The sequence below is a fragment of the Calypte anna genome, chromosome 1 (assembly GCF_003957555.1).
Source record: "Calypte anna isolate BGI_N300 chromosome 1, bCalAnn1_v1.p, whole genome shotgun sequence".
Classification (NCBI taxonomy): domain Eukaryota; kingdom Metazoa; phylum Chordata; class Aves; order Apodiformes; family Trochilidae; genus Calypte; species Calypte anna.
In genome coordinates, this window is record NC_044244.1 from 59,367,456 (window position 1) to 59,384,374 (window position 16,919).

At 42.2% G+C, this 16,919-nt stretch overlaps 1 protein-coding gene across 1 annotated transcript in view; it reads left to right on the forward strand.

Moving 5' to 3' along the window:
* The window catches only part of DGKI (diacylglycerol kinase iota), a 111,931-nt gene extending 95,623 nt beyond the window's left edge, over window positions 1-16,308 (forward strand). The window contains exons 22-26 of the mRNA XM_030450478.1: window positions 2,322-2,359; window positions 3,893-4,013; window positions 12,496-12,532; window positions 14,396-14,495; window positions 15,950-16,308. Of these exons, the coding sequence (XP_030306338.1) occupies window positions 2,322-2,359; window positions 3,893-4,013; window positions 12,496-12,532; window positions 14,396-14,495; window positions 15,950-16,066 (413 nt within the window). The 3' untranslated portion in view covers window positions 16,067-16,308. The remainder of the gene's footprint in view (window positions 1-2,321; window positions 2,360-3,892; window positions 4,014-12,495; window positions 12,533-14,395; window positions 14,496-15,949) is intronic.
* Window positions 16,309-16,919: the final 611 nt, after the last annotated feature.

A 16,919-nucleotide genomic window follows, 5' to 3' on the forward strand; every position in this document is an offset into this window, starting at 1 on the left:
GTTTATGTGAATGTTTTCACTATTCTAAAGAACCTTTGTCCATCACTGGCTCAGTAGCTTCTAAGTCTTCCAGCATCCTGGTTTACAGGACTGAATTATTTTACTGTAGTCTAATCTGCTTGTTATACCAGTTGGTTTCTGTAACATACTCATTTATGCAATAGGTTCTACTCTAGCAAAGCACTTCACTTTATGTCTGCAGGTAGAGCTGGTGAAAAGAGTGTGATTAGCTCAAAGCTAAGCACCTGCCTAAATGCTTTGCTGGATTGGAGACTTAGGAAAGAGAGGAAAAGCTTCGTTTAATTATGTTGAATGTGTTTTAGAGCTGGTTTATCCTAGTAACCCTATCATCAAACCAGCCTCTGGTTATGGGTACTCAACAAGGAAGATTTCTCACAGCTCACCAGGCTTCACTTTTCACTTTGTTTTCTAAATCTCCTGGCTTTTCTGAACTGTAATCTTAACCATGATTTGTATAAGCAAATGTCTCTCTGCCTCTAAGGCAGTAACTTGAAGGAAGCCATGTCTTAAAATACTGGGTGGATAAGGCAAGGAAAAGGCATTAGTTGATTTGATTTTCACATGTGAGAAGGGTGCAAAATATTTATGCAAGTCCAGACCTCAGTAGGCCACAGAATACATATGGCAGTAAGACCAGATCAGTGAAAAAAAGGAGGAAAAAAAGATAAAATTAGTGACATAAGGGCTAAATTCTGCTCTGCTATTAATTTGGGCTGAGCCAGTATTAGAACTATTGCGAAAAAAAGGTAAACCTCTGAAAATTAAAGCTAAAGCAAAGATGTACATGAATCTTTTCCACTTCTAGCTTTTACCTTTTGGTGTTTGTCTTTTCCCATTCCTCAAATCTTTGGGCCTTCATTCCCACAGATGCCAGGGGGATTTACAGCACTTACTGACTCATAAACCTGCCCTAAGTCCAATGCAAGAATTGCTGCTACTGCTTTCCCAAACCAGAACTTAGGGGTGCTCAGTTTTTAGCTTTTCCTGGTGCTGCACAGCCATGGCACAAGACATTGCCAAGTGCAGAAAGCTACACACAACCCCAGATGCTTTCCAAGAAGGGGACATTTTTTGAGTTATGTTTGCAAGCCCTTCCTCTTCTGTCGTGTTGAGTTTGGATATGTTGGTATTTCTGAAGCAGTGACAAGCTCCTCACGGAAATCACACTGTGCAGCTTCCTGTGTGCTGTTTTTTAGGGGCAGATCTTCACTATTGTTTTCTTTGCCCCTTGTTCATCCCTATTTGAGCTTTTGGCATCCTTATCAAGGATGGCACTTGAGTAAATGCTTAACTTGACTGCATTGCCTAGACTCAAAGCAGAAATGGGCTTAGGAACTCTTGAAAAGGATGAACTGAAGCAGATGTTAAATGCTTTGTAAGGCAAAAAACGTCAGTGCTTTCTCAGAAAGATGATTCATGACTAGTTTTTTACTTTCCATATCATGATAAAGAGAATGAGGAAAAAAGAAAGAAAGAGTTGCATAGCAGCAGAAATTTTAAACAACTTCAAATGTTTGAGTTAACTTGAAGGCAGAGTCCCAGGCTTTTGTCTTCCTCCTTTTTAGCAGGTTCAGGACAGACAGTACTAGGTACTAAACAGCTCCTGGTTCTGTGCACAGGTCTCTGGCCTGCCTTTCTGTTAGCCTTTGCTTACTTTGCCTCTTTTTGTCTCTCTTTCTTTCTGTGTCTCTTTAAATTACAAGGCCTAATAAGATGGGACCAGCTCCTGCTCTGTGTTTGACCTTGGCTGCCAAACCTGGTGGACTTGCAGGCCATGGGCTTGTCATAATATTTTTGTAATAGAAATAGTTATTAAAAATTTTCTCTTTTGCCATTTAATCACCTGCAACCTGGAACTGCCAATGTATCTGAGACTGGCTGACCAATCCACCATCAGTATGAATGAAGTCTGAGAAGTCTGAGGATACTTTCAGGTTCTCTGCACTTATGACACTGATGTCTTCTGTGATGGCTCCAGTGCCAGATACTTGGGCTCACCCTGTAGATGCTGTTGAAAAGTTATTCAAGGCAAGAATTCAGATAGAAATTTCAGATAGAAACCCAGTTTCAGGGTGCCGTTGGAAACACTGGCTTCATGTCCCTACAGGTTTCATGCAACGTGGCCAGTTTACCATCTGCCTGCCCGTGCAGGGTTCACATTGGTTTTGATAGCATATGAGAATGCGACTGGACTGAGGCATTGGTCTCATCTTGCCCATACTGTGAGCTGTGTTCTCAGCTGTGAGGCTCTACACATAATGCTTTTTGGCTAACATTGCTTTTTGTTTTCCCTTTTGCAGCACTTTTACAGGCAGTCATAGCTGGTGATCTGCTGAAGGTAAGTACAGAGCACCAAGTGTCGCTTCTTCACAGCTTTTTGCTGGTCTGATATACTGTGAATTTTATCACACCTCTACTCAAAATATAAGTAGACTTCTGTATGGACTGCTGGCAAGTGCCATTTTACAGCTTTCCAGGAAAGCCTGAATATTAGAGGTACACATCAGTTGGGTGAGGTGTGAAATGTGAGTGAATGGGATGTGGTGTTAGACAGCACATTGCAGCCCAGGATTCATCATGCACTGCATAGAGCAATGTGTCAGTTACTAACAGGAAAATTACTATACTGACAAATGCAATACTGAACAGCATGTTAGTTCTGACAGCCTTACACAGTAAACGATATTTTATGGCAGTGAGGTTGGTGGCCAAGTCTTTAGAGTTGCTAGAGGCTTAACATCTACCTAGGCAACCATCAGAACAGGTAGAACAAACCTCAGCTTGGTGTCTTATCATCTGATGGATGTCTCAAAACAAATAACGTTGTGGTATTCCTAGTTATTAGCCACGCAAAAAGGGTTTGTGCCTCAAGTGTGAAGTTCCATGTCTGACCTTTATTTAGGCTGTCTTTTTCAGTAGCCAAGGCAGGATTTGAAAACATTCCCTTGAATTTGGATGAAAGCTGTGATTAATGATTGCACTTTTATCTGTGAGAAGCCAGCTTGGAGCCATTTGTAAAAATGACAGTACTGTTAGGCCAAGACTTTTCCTGCAGGTGCCCCTTCTGCACCTTTACAGCTTGTGGCTGCAGCATCTAGGGAGGAAACCTTCATCCAGCAGGCATAGAAATATTGTCCCTTTTCTGCTTCTTGAAAAATTTTGCCTGAGCTTGCTGTCATAGGGAAACTTTCTGCCCTTCTTCAGATGCACTGCATCGTAAATGATGCTCTGCTCAATCCTCTCGCTTTTTTTCTGCAGCAATCTACACTGCAAACCTCCCCAGAGTTTGCAGCTGTTCTGAGACATGGCTGGTGGCTGCTTCCTCTCCTTTCTTGCCTTGTCCAAGTTCTTCCTTCTCCTTCTGCCAGCCCTCAGTAGGGGAAGAGAGGGACATATGGGGCTGCTGAGCCCCATCTCCCTGGGGATTTTTGAATTGGAGTTTTCTGATTTAACCAGAAAGTATTTGCACCTCCAGTGCAAAGTTGAAATAGGAATTTTCAGTAGGCAAGCCAGAGTCTTCTGTCAAATACATATATTTTTAAATATCCCAACAGCTTCACCAGAAGTGGTTTAGCAAGCACTGCTAGCAAGTAATAATTCATTTGCTGGTGTATTGGCAATGTCTTGTTATTTAGGAAATGCAAGCTGCTCTTCATAACCCATGTACCTGTCCATACTTCCAGTTTCAGATATTTTTTTTTCATTGAGGCCTAAAAGCTGTCTTTAAAAGCGTATTTTAATTTATTCCATTTTTCTCTGACCCTTCTACAATAAATTACTAAATAATTTGTCTTTTTCTGCTCCTGTGATCTTATCCTTCTGTGTGTGTTTTTGGTTTTTGTTTGTTTTTCTTTTTTTTTTTTTTTCCCAGTTCATAGAATGCTGTAAAAAAGGAGCTAATTTGTTAATCCAAGGACCTGATCATTGCTCCTTGTTACATCATGCTGCCAAGACAGGACAGGGCGAGATGGTGAAATACATCCTGGAGCATGGTAAGTCACAGCAGACAAATCCACAGAAAGCTGCACTTTAGCCAAGTGTCAGTCAAGTAAAAACACCCCATGTGCCTGGAAGTGCCATCACTTATTTGTGGTCACCCTCGACAAAATGTCCACCTGCAGCTTGTGTGAGTGGGGGACTAGGGATGTGACAGCAATGGCAGTGATGGCTCCAGATAAAGGGAATTTGTGGAAACAAAAAATGTGGCTTTTGAGGAAGATGGGTGTTTTCACACTTGCATCAGTTGAGGGGCTGTGAAGAAGTGATGTGATGCTCTAGTTAGAACCTCTGGCATATGAATCCTCTGCACTAATTTGTTTTTCAGTGAGAACATATGTTAATAGAAAGCATTTAATCTCCACTAAAACATTTACAGCAGTGGCGAGCTCATCCAACCATGGGTGTAATTTCTGTATGTACTAACACATTGGTTAGGAAATCTGTGCATTTGTTTCTAGACTGCATTTACCTAGCTTCTTTTCCAACCTTCCAATATTATGTCTCTGATTCAAGACCATTCGATTACAAAAATTTATGATCTCGATTTTATATTTAAATGCATGGGCTGTGATCATGTTATTTCCCTTTTTTATGTCAACTCTTTTATTTTGTCAGTAACAAGACTGCAGGCATGCTTACACAGGCTATGCCCATGTGCACATATGTTTGAAGCAGTCACATTTAGGAGTTTCTGACTCTTAAACTACTGTAAATTTGTAAATTCTGGAAAGTGGTGCAGTGATACTGTCACTGTTCTGCAAGCAGAGCCAAAATCACAGTCATTGGCCTTCTGCACTGTAGGAAATGTTGTCAAGTTATTTAAACATTTTTGTAGCTCCTCTCTGATTCATATTCAAAATATCAATGGCTATTTTGACTTCTGGATGTCAGCTATGTTATTTCAGCAGCAGTGTAACCACTAAACACAGAAACTAATGCTGGCAATTGGAGTAAGTGTTAGCTAATCACAGAATCACAGACTCAGCAGATGAACCATCATCCAGTTCCAATTCCCCTGCCATGGGTAGGGACACCTCCCACCAGATAAGCTTTCTCGAAGCCCCATCCAACCTCTCCTTAAACACTTCCAGGAATGAGGCACTCACAACCTCCCTGGGCCACCTATGGCAGTGTCTCAACCACTCTCACATTAAAGAATTTCTTCCTAATGTGCAACATGACTCTCCCCTCTTCCAGTTTAAAGTCATTACCTCTTTTCCTATCACTGCACACCCTTGTGAACAGTCCCTCCCCAGCTTTCCTTATAGGTCTCCCTAGAGACTGCTTTTATCCAGGCTGAGCAGCCCCAACTTTCTCAGCCTGTCCTCATAGGAGACATATTCCAGTCCTCTGATCATCTTCATGGCCCTCCTCTGGACTCACTTCAAGAGTTCCATGTCCTTCTTGTACTGGGGCTCCAGAACTGGACACACAGTGCTTTAGGTGGGGTCTTCCAAAAGTTGAGTATACCTGCTGGCCAAGCCTCTTTTAATGCAGCCCAGGATATGGTTGGCTAATGCTAGGTGGTTACTGCAGAAACTGTACACAGAGAAAAAAAACCCACCACACAGGTCACAGTAAAAGATGAGGCAATAATACATTTGTGAACATTCATGTTAATTGGGATGGGATGTAGCTAGATTTATAAACTCCTAGGTTTATAAGGTGTCAGATAATCTGTGGGTCCAAGTTCATACCCTGTCCACAGAGATCTCTGACTCAATCGATTTGCTCATTTATGACAGAGGTACTAGAGGCCACTTTCCTCTCTCAGTGGCAGAAGGAAGTCAGAAGGGCATCTTTAAGAGCAGCAGACTTCTAGCATGCCTAGCTCGACTGAGACCCTAATCAAAAGAGTCATTGGAACCCAGCAAGTAATTCAGCTGACAGTTACTTGTGTGCTTCATTATTTTAGCTAAAGAGAACTGTCTAATGTAATTTACCCTTGGATATCCAGGACATCTACATGGGTCTCCAAGATAACATTCGGGGCCTGTAGGAGATCCAGCCTGGACTGGCAGCTGGAGCCCAAGCAAGCATTCCTGCCATTCATTCCAAATTCATGGAATCATAGAATTGGCTGGGTTGGAAGGGACCTCAGAGATCGTCAAGTCCAACCCTTGATCCACTACTGCTGCAGTTACCAGACCAACCACCGTTGCGGTTGCTAGACTATGGCACTGAGTGCCACATCCAGTCTCTTTTTAAATATCTCCAGGGATGGAGAATCCACTACTTCCCTGGGCAGCCCATTCCAATGCCTGATCACCCTCTCAGTAAAGAAATTCTTTCTAATGTCCAACCTAAACCTCCCCTGGCACAACTTGAGACCGTGCCCTCTTGTCTTGCTGAGAGTTGCCTGGGAAAAGATACCAAGATCAAGAGACCAAAGAGACCAAGAGACCAAAATGAATAACAAGACCTGCCTGTAGGTATATTGAATGGCACAAAATATCTGCGTGTGAGCAGCTGGACCTCTGCCCCAGATATCTGACTTGAGGGGTCTGAGTTGGTCCTTTACTCTTTATGTATGGATATCTACTGAGTGTAGTTGGCCTTATATCCAAATGCCTTGGATCTAGTTTTCTCACAAGTTGTAACAAGTCTTATCAGTGCTAGCTCTACTTTCTATTTAACTTCTCAGGATTATCTCATTAATGACAGAGCTTTTATGTGCCTCTGAATTCTGTAAACAGACATAATGTTGCTTGATTTTCTTAACTGCCTCTGGTCTCTTCTCACAGTAATGCAACCTGTGCCAATTCACTGTCATGGCTGCCTGCCCAGGATTTTTGTTAGGTCCATATACCTTAACTTACTCTCAGCCTGACCCAGTTACCATTCCTTTGATGAAGGTTTAAAATGAGATCATTTAAGCTGGTAGGGATATGAGCAAGGAATCCATGGGAATTTTTGAAGTGAGCAGAGAAATGTGAGGGATTACAGACTGTTAGACAAAGACAAACCAGAAGGTTGAGCAAATGTCAGCTCCATTCCTTTCTCTCTCTTTTATCCCCAAGGATGGCAGGAAGCTTTTGCAGCTTTCCAGACATATGTCCTCTGGGCTTCTCCAAATGCATTGTTTGTTTAACATTCTCTGGGGATCGGAGAGTGCATGGGACAATGCTCTAATAGGGGCCTCCTCTCTTCTCCCACCAGGCAATTAATAAAACTCATTTCTACCCTGGGCATTTCTCAGTCACAAATGAGCTCTTTTGCTGAATCATCATCATCATAATGTCCTTGTTTTGCTGTTGCATTCTCTGGCATCTGGCATTTTCTCAACATTAATTAGTGTATAAGACCAAATCCAATGCTACCAAAATTTAAGTCTTTCGTTGTGTCTTCTCATTTCTGCTGATAACAGCCCTCGATAAAAATGAGTCTTACTTCTGTTCTGGCAATTACCTCTCCCCAGTCACACTTCCTCTGTAGTTTATCTGCTTCCCATATGTGACTGGAGATAGTTAATATTAATAGGAGTTCCACTTCAAAATACCCTCCAGCAAACAGCAAAGAAAACTTATTATAAATCACACAGGGAAAATCTTCTGAATATCTTTAAAAAAAACAACATCAGAAAAGACAAGATGAAAACCACTGTACCAGAAATTTTAACTACCTACAGTGAAAATACATGTGTATAAAATGTGATGTAAGAGCAGTGAACATAGCACTGAAGATGGGGAAATGGTGTAACGATGCCAAAGATGTCCTTTGGAGATGGCTTTTTGCTTTCTGCACACACACTGTGTACAGTAATACAGGAGGTTACTCTGTGATTTTGATCAGGATGATTTCAGATGTTGAGGGGAGGAAAATAACCCTTCTTAAATTAGAAAAAGCAGAGATGAGTCACACAAGGAGACTGCTGTGCAGTATTGCCAGATACTTAGCAGTGGACTAGCACAAGCCTGGAATAGCAGCTAAAACACCCATGTAGTAGGTGTCAGGATGACAGCTGCTTACTGCTGCAGGAACAGTTGTGTTGGCTCCTGCTCTTCCTGCACAACAGTTTCTCCCTGTCCTCTGAGCAGGAAGATCAGATACACAGGCCTATATGTTGTTCAGGACTACCTTCCTAAGTCAGGGGTCTTTTGCTTGTAGTAGGAGGGTCACCTTTTAAGATCTGTCTGTAGCTGGGCTAAGGGACACTTAGTTTAAAACTCAGGGCCAAACTCAGTAGGTATCAGAACCACATCTGTTAATTACTGCAGTCAGCATCTCTCTCACATCATGCATACACCTTTTAGAAGACTTCACTCTGTACTTGCTTAAACAGAATTAGGGAAGGTGTGAGAAGTTTTGTAAGTAGTATGTATGTAGAAAAAGAACCTAAATTATCATCTGTATTTAGGCTCAGACTTGACTTGGAGTTTTTATTTGGCAGTTCTGAGCTATCTATAATTTGTAATCACTGTGTAAAACATTCTGGGGTTTACTTTCTCCTTATCTTCTCCTTTTCTGTAGAGGTTCAAAACACAAACAAGAATTCTGTAGTTCATCAAGAATATTTTAATTCTAAACAGAAGCGAAGAAAGATGTGTACAATTGCCTTAGGAGTTTGTGGTGGTAATTTCTGATTAAACAGTCAGTCAGGGAATCCTATCCTGAACATTTCTGTGACCTCAAACCTCAACATCCTTGCTTGATTATATAGCATCCTCTGATATAAAAAAAAAAAAAAAAATTAAAAAATATGCTTTTGTTACTCTTAGTGCTGCAAGGTTATCAGTGGAGAGCCATCAATGATGGTTTGGATTTCCATGCTGAGCAGATTTAGGAGTTCCAAAGAAGGATTTTGGAAAGCAAATTTTATTGTGTCAGATATGTATATCAGGGATAAAGTTTGAAGCCAGTAGAAAGCAACACTGAAGGAGAGTGAGTTTGCCTGATACATGCTTGCATGTCTACATTTGCAGAACATTTTAGGGTAGAAGATATTTGTGAGAGGCCTAGGCAGAGAACAGCTTAGTTTTCTTAGAAGGCACAAGGTATAAAGTAGGCTATTTTACTTTGCAAGTTTACCACATTTTAGGCCAACATGGCTGAGAGACAGAGTGGAAGGCATGCTCCCATAATCTGACTGCCCTCTATGTTACAGTGGAAATTACAGGTTAAACAACATTTAGCAGTAATAATCAGACACTGATAATCTTTGCATTGGACAAAAATAAGGAATGTGGATTTGGGAAAGGGCTTGAAATAGTTCAGACCTTGCAGATTACTCTTATTTTTAAAATATTCCTCTTTGAAGTTGAGGAACCAAATCCAGTTTTCTCCCCAGATAGCAATCTCATTCAGGTTATTAGACAAAAAGGGTTGTGACATGTAAATACACAGAAATACTTAAAATGTCTGACATTACTGCATAAAGCAATACTCTTCTTCCTCAGTTCTGTGACAGACTGACAAGGCAAGGGACTGGCAGGGGTTAATAGCTGTGAGTCTCCTGTAGGTATCTGAAACCATATCCATTGGAGAAGACAGGGTATGCTGTGGGTCTGGAGGCCTTTCTGACTTCTCAGTGCTGTGTATTTTTGAAGCACCTCTGAAATATGGTCATTTAGTCTCTTTATGTTGTAGAGAGCTCAGCTAAAGGGCAGCTGCTTTTGGGTATCTCCTTCCCTTCTTCCCATCCCCGGCTCAGACAGCTTGGCCTCCTGAGAAACTGGAAAAGGGCTTTGGTGAAGTGAAAGGGGGCAGAAGGAGAGAAGGAAAAAAGTTAATTCTACACAGACAGTCTATCAGAGATGTTAAGGAAAGAAAGTGATCTCAGCTGGGCTTCCCCTCAGTGCGTCATGCTTTTCAGCTCCTTTCATGCGAACGTCTCCCCCCTCCCCAACCCCATCCTGCCATTCTTTAGCCCCTGAGTTGCTCTCTCTCTTTCTCTCTCCCTTTTTTCTTTTTTTTTTTCCTCCCTCCACCTCTCCACACATTTCTATCTTTTGTTTTTATTTCCCCTCCTGCTGTTTTACTTGATAGAAATCTCACTCATGCATTTCCCTTCCGGATTTCTATTGGGTTATTTTGTCCTCTCTCTCTCTGCGCGTTGGTCCCCTTTTCTTTCTCTGCCTCTTGTCCCAGAGTAAAACAGCCGCCTCCCTGCTGGGTCAGGATGACAGTGCCGTTAGCTTTCCCAGTGCCAGCCCTTCCCACATCTGTGCAGCTTTTGTCCCAGGGCAGAGGGGGATTTGGAATGGTCGGTTGGCAGCGCCAGGGAGACTGATGTAAAAATGAGGTCTAAAAAAGAGGGGAAAGGGAATTAGGAGGAGGGCGTGAGATGGTTTAAGAGAAGCACAAGTGAAAATAAAGTAAAGAAGTAAAGGGCACAGCTCAGGCTGTGTGTGAGTTTGGGACATCCCAGCTCCAAACATAGACCAGAAAGAATGAAACAAATGAATCCTGGTACCATGTTTTGCTACTAATTGATTAACCGCAGTATCTGACCCTTATGTATGACTGGGATGGAGTTGAGGCACTCCTATGAAGTGCTTTATTTGGGACAGTATCCAGGAAAGCATCCTTTACACACAGGTGGGATGAACCTGACACCTCCTTGGGTCTGTACTCATGGGCTACCCCCTCAGTCCTCAGTTCCTCTGTCGTAGCCTTGCTGGTTTTTTCCCATTTCAGACCAATATTCAGAACCTTGTCATCCCAGCTCTCCAGACCCACTCTGCCCTGAGCTTCTCCTCCCTCTCAGGTCAGGTTCTTCTAACTTCTCTCCATCCTTCCTTCTAATATCTTAATACCTTTTTCTGTTCTTTTCCACTGACCAGGGCAAGTACCTATATGTCCGCCTGGTTACCCTGTTCCACATTTGCATCATGATCTTCCTTGTCCCCTCCATTAAAAGAAAGGGCAGTTGACTTGGCACTGTCTTTTCTAATACAATGCAGGCCATTCCTGGTTACCTGTCACTGGGACACAGCAGTGCAGCAAGCCATGGAGAATTACCTTTATTTTTTAAAGAACATTATTTCCTCCTGGGAGATGTAAAGGAGTCTTTTTCCTCATCTGCATGTTGTTGTGTTTTGTTGGTTTTTTTTTCTTAGTTTTAGTTTCTCAGGCATTATACTTCTTTCCTCTTGACAAGTATCCCTGCTTAGCCCCCTGTATCCTTCTTCATAATGAAGGGGGCTCAGGAATTTATGAGTGATTCTTCTTTCTGGTAGAGAGGAGTGAACATTTAACTGCCAGGGGTGGAGATGAGGATGCGTGGTGGCAGAGTCAGGAATCTGTGCTTTAAAAATTGAAAGTGGCTGATGCATTTGGAAAACTGCCATGGTAGGGATGCAGTGCCCTGTGCACTGGGGACTAAGCATGGTAGTTTTTTGACCACCTCTTTCTCGTGATAGCAGAAGAAGGAGCTACTTGCAGCTCCAGGAGCTGAGGCAGCCAGCTGCCCTGGTAATACTGCATGTATATGTTGTAAAGGGAATGAAGGGGAGACAGGCTGCTCTAATCCATTTTGACACACAGAGTGAAAGGAATATAGAGAGGTTGTGTGTAGGCCTTTGTAAGCAAGTAGTGTGAAATTCCTCAGTTTCAGGTGTGATTTGCTCTAAGCTCTTGAGGACTCTTGAATTTCAAAGTCAAAGTATGCTAAGGAGAAATGTTCATGGACAGGAAGGAAAATTCCTGTAAAGTTTCACTATTCCCCTTGCTAACTGCCCCATACCATCTGGCACTACCCTCCAGAGCAATGGAGAGAAGAATAAGACAGACTGCAAAGGGAAGGGTTTTTCTCATTTCAAATGCTATCCAGATCCCAGTCTTTCCATATTGCTGTAATTCAGCGATGGAATTTGCTGCTATAAACATCTGCCTGTAGCGAATATCAAGGACAAAGAACATTAGCATAAATGCACTATTTTGCCCCACTTAACAAAAATTTCTTCTGTTTTTCTTAATCTTACTTTCTTGATCATTGCTAACCAGTAGAGTACAGGATTTGCATATCAATATAAAGACTGCTGGGAATATTCCACCCTGATCGGCATTCTGTATAACGCTGTTAAATGAAGTAGCACAGGGATGTCATTCAGGATGGAATTTGGCTAATTTCAACTTCCTAATGACATTTTCCCTCTAGTACTAACAATAGATTTTAACTTGCAATATATCAGGGTCTCCAGTATATCAGCATTTTCAATTCACTGTACTTATGTGAACCACTTAATTGAGAAAGGTGAAGAGTGAGAAAATAAACTCCATGAATATTCATTCCCAGTATAATTTAGAGGCTGCTACTCCCTGGTGCTGACACTAGAGCAGTGACTATGCATCCAGAATTTTGCTAGTGCAAGGGCTCACACAAACAAATAATACTTGGAAGTTTGGCATATATGTGCAAATGGAGCTTTTGGTTGGCTGCCTTTGTGTATTGGCACCAGGAATCTTCTCCTGGTATTCATACTCTTTTAGTCAAGCAGTCAAATGCTGTATGACATACTTGACTGTCTTTTTCAGGTCCATCTGAATTACTGGACATGACAGACAGCGAAACGTAAGTACAACTTACTCTGCTCTTCACAGTATGTGCATTAGTCTAGCAGACTTTTTTAGTTTTTCAAGTGCAAAATTTCAAATAAAAAGCTTGTAAAATGTCACAGCTCTTCAAAAACAAGCAAGCAAACAAAAGTCCCCTTAAACCCTAACAGCAACCACCTCATATGTGCCTTTTCGGTCTAAAACAAATGCTTCCTGAATTCCATAAAGAACTTCCCCTCCATTGCTTCCCATGCCTCTTTAATCTTTCTAGAGGAATACAAGTCCTGCATTGTGCTTCCATGGTTCTAGCATCCAGTTACTGAGAAGCCAACCTAAAGAGTAAATTCCAGAAGTCAGGAAATTATTTTCTTGCTCTACATTTTTTTTGAGTTATGTGGGGTGCTCTGCCTTAGCTGTCCCACCTGGCCACAACCTTTGCAGTTGAAGCTTTCTTTCAAGTAGTTAGAATTTCAGTTACCTCTGATTTTTTTTTAAAGACTTTTCTCTGCAGTTCCCAGCTGATCTTTTTTTATAATCAAAGTGTCACAAACAGTATGTAAAGGAAGCATAAATAATCCTGGGAAGTATATGAAATATAAGGGAAGCAAAAATTGCCATTCTCATAGGGCTTACACCTACCCTTCCTCATCCTACAGTGCTCTGCTAACAGAGAAGACCAGAAAGGTTCTGCACAAGGTGAATTTGTTCAATGCAGTGGTGATAGAATCTGGATGGACTGCCTGTTTCTCTTCATCCAGTTGCATAGCATAGCTACTGAAATAAAGTGCAAGTGAACATGGGTATGAAGTCTTCCCTTTACAAAGGTCCCTCTATCTCTCATTCTTGAAAAGGGAAGGTTCCAGCTGTAACTGGCAGCATGAATTTGTCTTTTAATCCTCAAGGGGCAACCAGATAGTATCCTGTTCTGCATCTTGTTTTCATGCAAGAGAGAGATTCACCCTAAGGTTACCTATTAATAGTTCATCTTTTCTTGGCATGGACTGAGGCTGAAATTCCTTTATGCACTCACACTTTCTGGGCTGGTAGGTGCAATACATCCTACTCCATCTATTTATTGTAAATTGTTATTTTGGAGGTGATGTAACAGCCATACTTGTTGAACACTAGTATTAAGGGCACCTTTTCAGCCCAATGAAAGAGAGCATACTTTCCTGCTTTTCCTAGGCAAATCTAGATAGATTTCTTTCATCTCAGGACTACAATCAGTCACAGAATCCTGTTACATTTAGCCCCAATCTGATGATGAGCTTTGCAATAAATCTGTTCCCACTACATAGCTTCCTCTTTTGAAAAGGATGTGTTCAAGCTTCCCCAGTAGCTCACCAGTCCAGCAGTGGGAAATGAAAACACAGCTCTCGTTCTACAGGTAGGAGAGCAGGGTATCAGAACCAGGGCAGCGAGTGTATCAGTCAGGGCTTTGATGGGCAGGATTTTTCTAGGATGAGTCCAGGAATGAAGATGAGGAAATAAAGTGCTGGAAAAAAAAAAAAAAGACAAACCAGACTGTTTCTCTTTTGCCTGCTGTGAAGTATGAAGGTGGCTAGTTTGCCTTTGCAGCCTTTAGCTGAACTGGTGGTTGACTGGGAATGCGATATTCAGTCCTTTGCATACATAAAACCTTTGCATGTTTCTTTCCACCCCTCAGAAGTTCTTCGTCTGCTATTTGTGCATTGCAGGCTTTCCTACTGAGTCAAAGGATGTAGATGCTAAGGGAGAGAGTGCTCAAATCTACCTCTGCCAGCAAGAGGGAACCTCGCAGCAGTGCAGCATCCTTCTCTGTCTGTCCTCTGCACCTCATACTTCGTAAATGTGCATTGGTGTGATGTGTCTCACTGCTGGTTTCTGTACTTTGGTCTAGGGGTGAGACAGCATTACACAAGGCAGCCTGCCAGCGTCACCGCGCCGTCTGCCAGCTCCTGGTGGATGCGGGAGCCTCTCTGAGAAAGACGGACTCCAAGGTAACCCAGCCCTGTCAGCCAGTCATAAAACACTGCAGCCAAGCGAGACCAATCAGCATCCGTCCCTGCTGTTTGCATGATTGAGGCTTCCTCCTTTTAAACAAGCTATTTTTATTTAGAAAATTGTATTGAATTAAACAAGTACAAGAGGCTCCAGTTCAGTCCCCATTGTGGGTCACCTTCACCCCAGCAAGAGCCTGGCCTCAAACTATTTGGTATGTTGGGTATGAATGAGGCATCTCCATGGCACAGCATCTTCCTCCTCCTGTGTGGTCAAGGTCCATGCCTGTGGGCAAGGACCACCTGGGGGAGCCTTGGTTTGTGATTGTGTAGCATCTGTGAGGCTTGGTTCTTGTGACTGACTTGCTTTGTGAAGGTGGCTAACCATTTTGTTATGTTTTGTTTGCCCTGGTTTGCCCCTATGCTCACTGATTTGACACTAACCACAACCCTCTTTTGGTATACATCTGGTTGAGACAGAAGTCTGGGCAAATTAAACCCTAGAAGTATTCTGTCAGTACAATAACATGACCACCAAGGAACATGTTCTAGAGGCTGCCCCTCTTCATTTCTGAATATAAGCATTCTGTGGTCAGGTGGTTGGATCTCTGGGTTCTAGAGTCAGAAGCACCTTCAATGCAGCAAGGCAACTTAACCCAGTTTCTACCATATAATGCTTTATAAGATAGTCTGTGTGGGGGAGAGAGATCTTATTTTTTCAGAGTATATTGTACATCATAAAGGTTATTTTTGCAATAGCAAGAACCCAGACAAGTGGCTTCTGACTTGTTAATCTTCTGTCGAGAAAACCAAGGAGCAGGAGTGTTTTTGAGAAGATACATTAACGTGTTTCTAATATTATTTTGTAGTTTGGGATAAAGATTATGGTCCAGCCTAACAGTATTCATAAGGTAGCTCAGATAACAGAGTAGAAAATTGATGCACAGAAAAATCATTTGTACCTGAGATAGAATGATATGTGTTGATGTAATCTCAAGTGTTGGTCATCTCTCTCTGCATATCCTTAGCAGAGTATGTGGTCTGTGAAGTGGACTTTTCAAGTGTTAGCTAAGTACTGTGCATAATATTAGTTCACATTGTAGGCCTAGAAAGAAAAATCAGTTCCTTACAGCATGTGAGCCCTTCTGTGTGATGTATCAAATATCATGTCCTTGCAGACCTGTGTGATTTGTCCTAAGCCACACAAGGATTTTGAAAGATTTCAGAGTCTCCTAACTGTGATAGAAAAACTTGACGTAAGACCAGCTTGCACAACAAATAAGTAAAATCTCCAAATTTGTTTCTATCCTTCCTGTAGCAATTTCTCTGGTTAGTCCTTTCATCTGATCTTCTACATATGAACAAGACCTAGAAGGGTTTGACCAGATGATCCTTGAGGTTCCTTCCAACCTTTTATCATTCTAAGACTTTCTCTTCATGTTTCTTTTTTATAGGGGAAGACTGCTCGTGACAGGGCTCAGCAGGCTGGTGATCCAGATCTGGCCTCTTACCTGGAGAGTCGACAAAACTACCAAATGGTCCCCCATGAGGATCTGGAAACAGCAGTCTGATGTCTGAAAACATCAAAAAGGATCCTTGGAAACTGAAAGGCTGCACCTGAGGCACTCGGGTATCACGTGAGGAAGAAGCTGATGGAATCAACGTGTCTCTCACTCTCATGGAAAATACATGAGGACATGCCACCAGTTTCTCAGGGCTACTGAGTCTTGCCATGGAACCGTTAGGTTCCATAAGTTAGCCCATGATGGATGAGGCGGGACATTTAAAGGTCTGTGGAATCCATGGGCCACGGAAATTTATCTTTATTGCTTCCAGCAAGTAGCATGAACTTCTCCCATGTTCATCTGTACAATTTATTAAAAAAAAGAAAAAAAAGAAAAAAAAAAAAGAAAGAGAAAAGAGGGTGTGGGGGAACCAATCTAACTGGGACACTAGAACACCCAGCCAGGCCCTCCTGCATCCCTACAGTTTCCTGCATTCCTTTTATTCTCCCATTCCCCTCATTTCTCATCAGTTAAATAGTACCTGTTATCTCTGTGTTGTCTTCACAAATGGTCAGGCAGTAGCAAAAAAATCTGAGGAGCTCTGGATGCCCATAGGAATAACCCAATGTTTTTACCAGCTGCATTCCCTCCTTCGCCAGCCTCTCGGAAGCAATGTCCTCAGTGCTCCGTTAGGGAGGAGTTTTCTCACTTTTGGAAAGGACTCTGCCTATTGTCTGGTTTTCCAGGGTGTGAGGCACAGTTAGATTTACAGCACTGTAGCAGTATCAAAACCTAACCTCCTTATTCTTGCTTGGTATAGGGTTATGGTATCTTTATGAGACAGGCTTTTGTATGGAAAGGAATTATATGGGATATGCCGGGTTGTATGGCAGAGCATATAGACCATAATGACTGACCC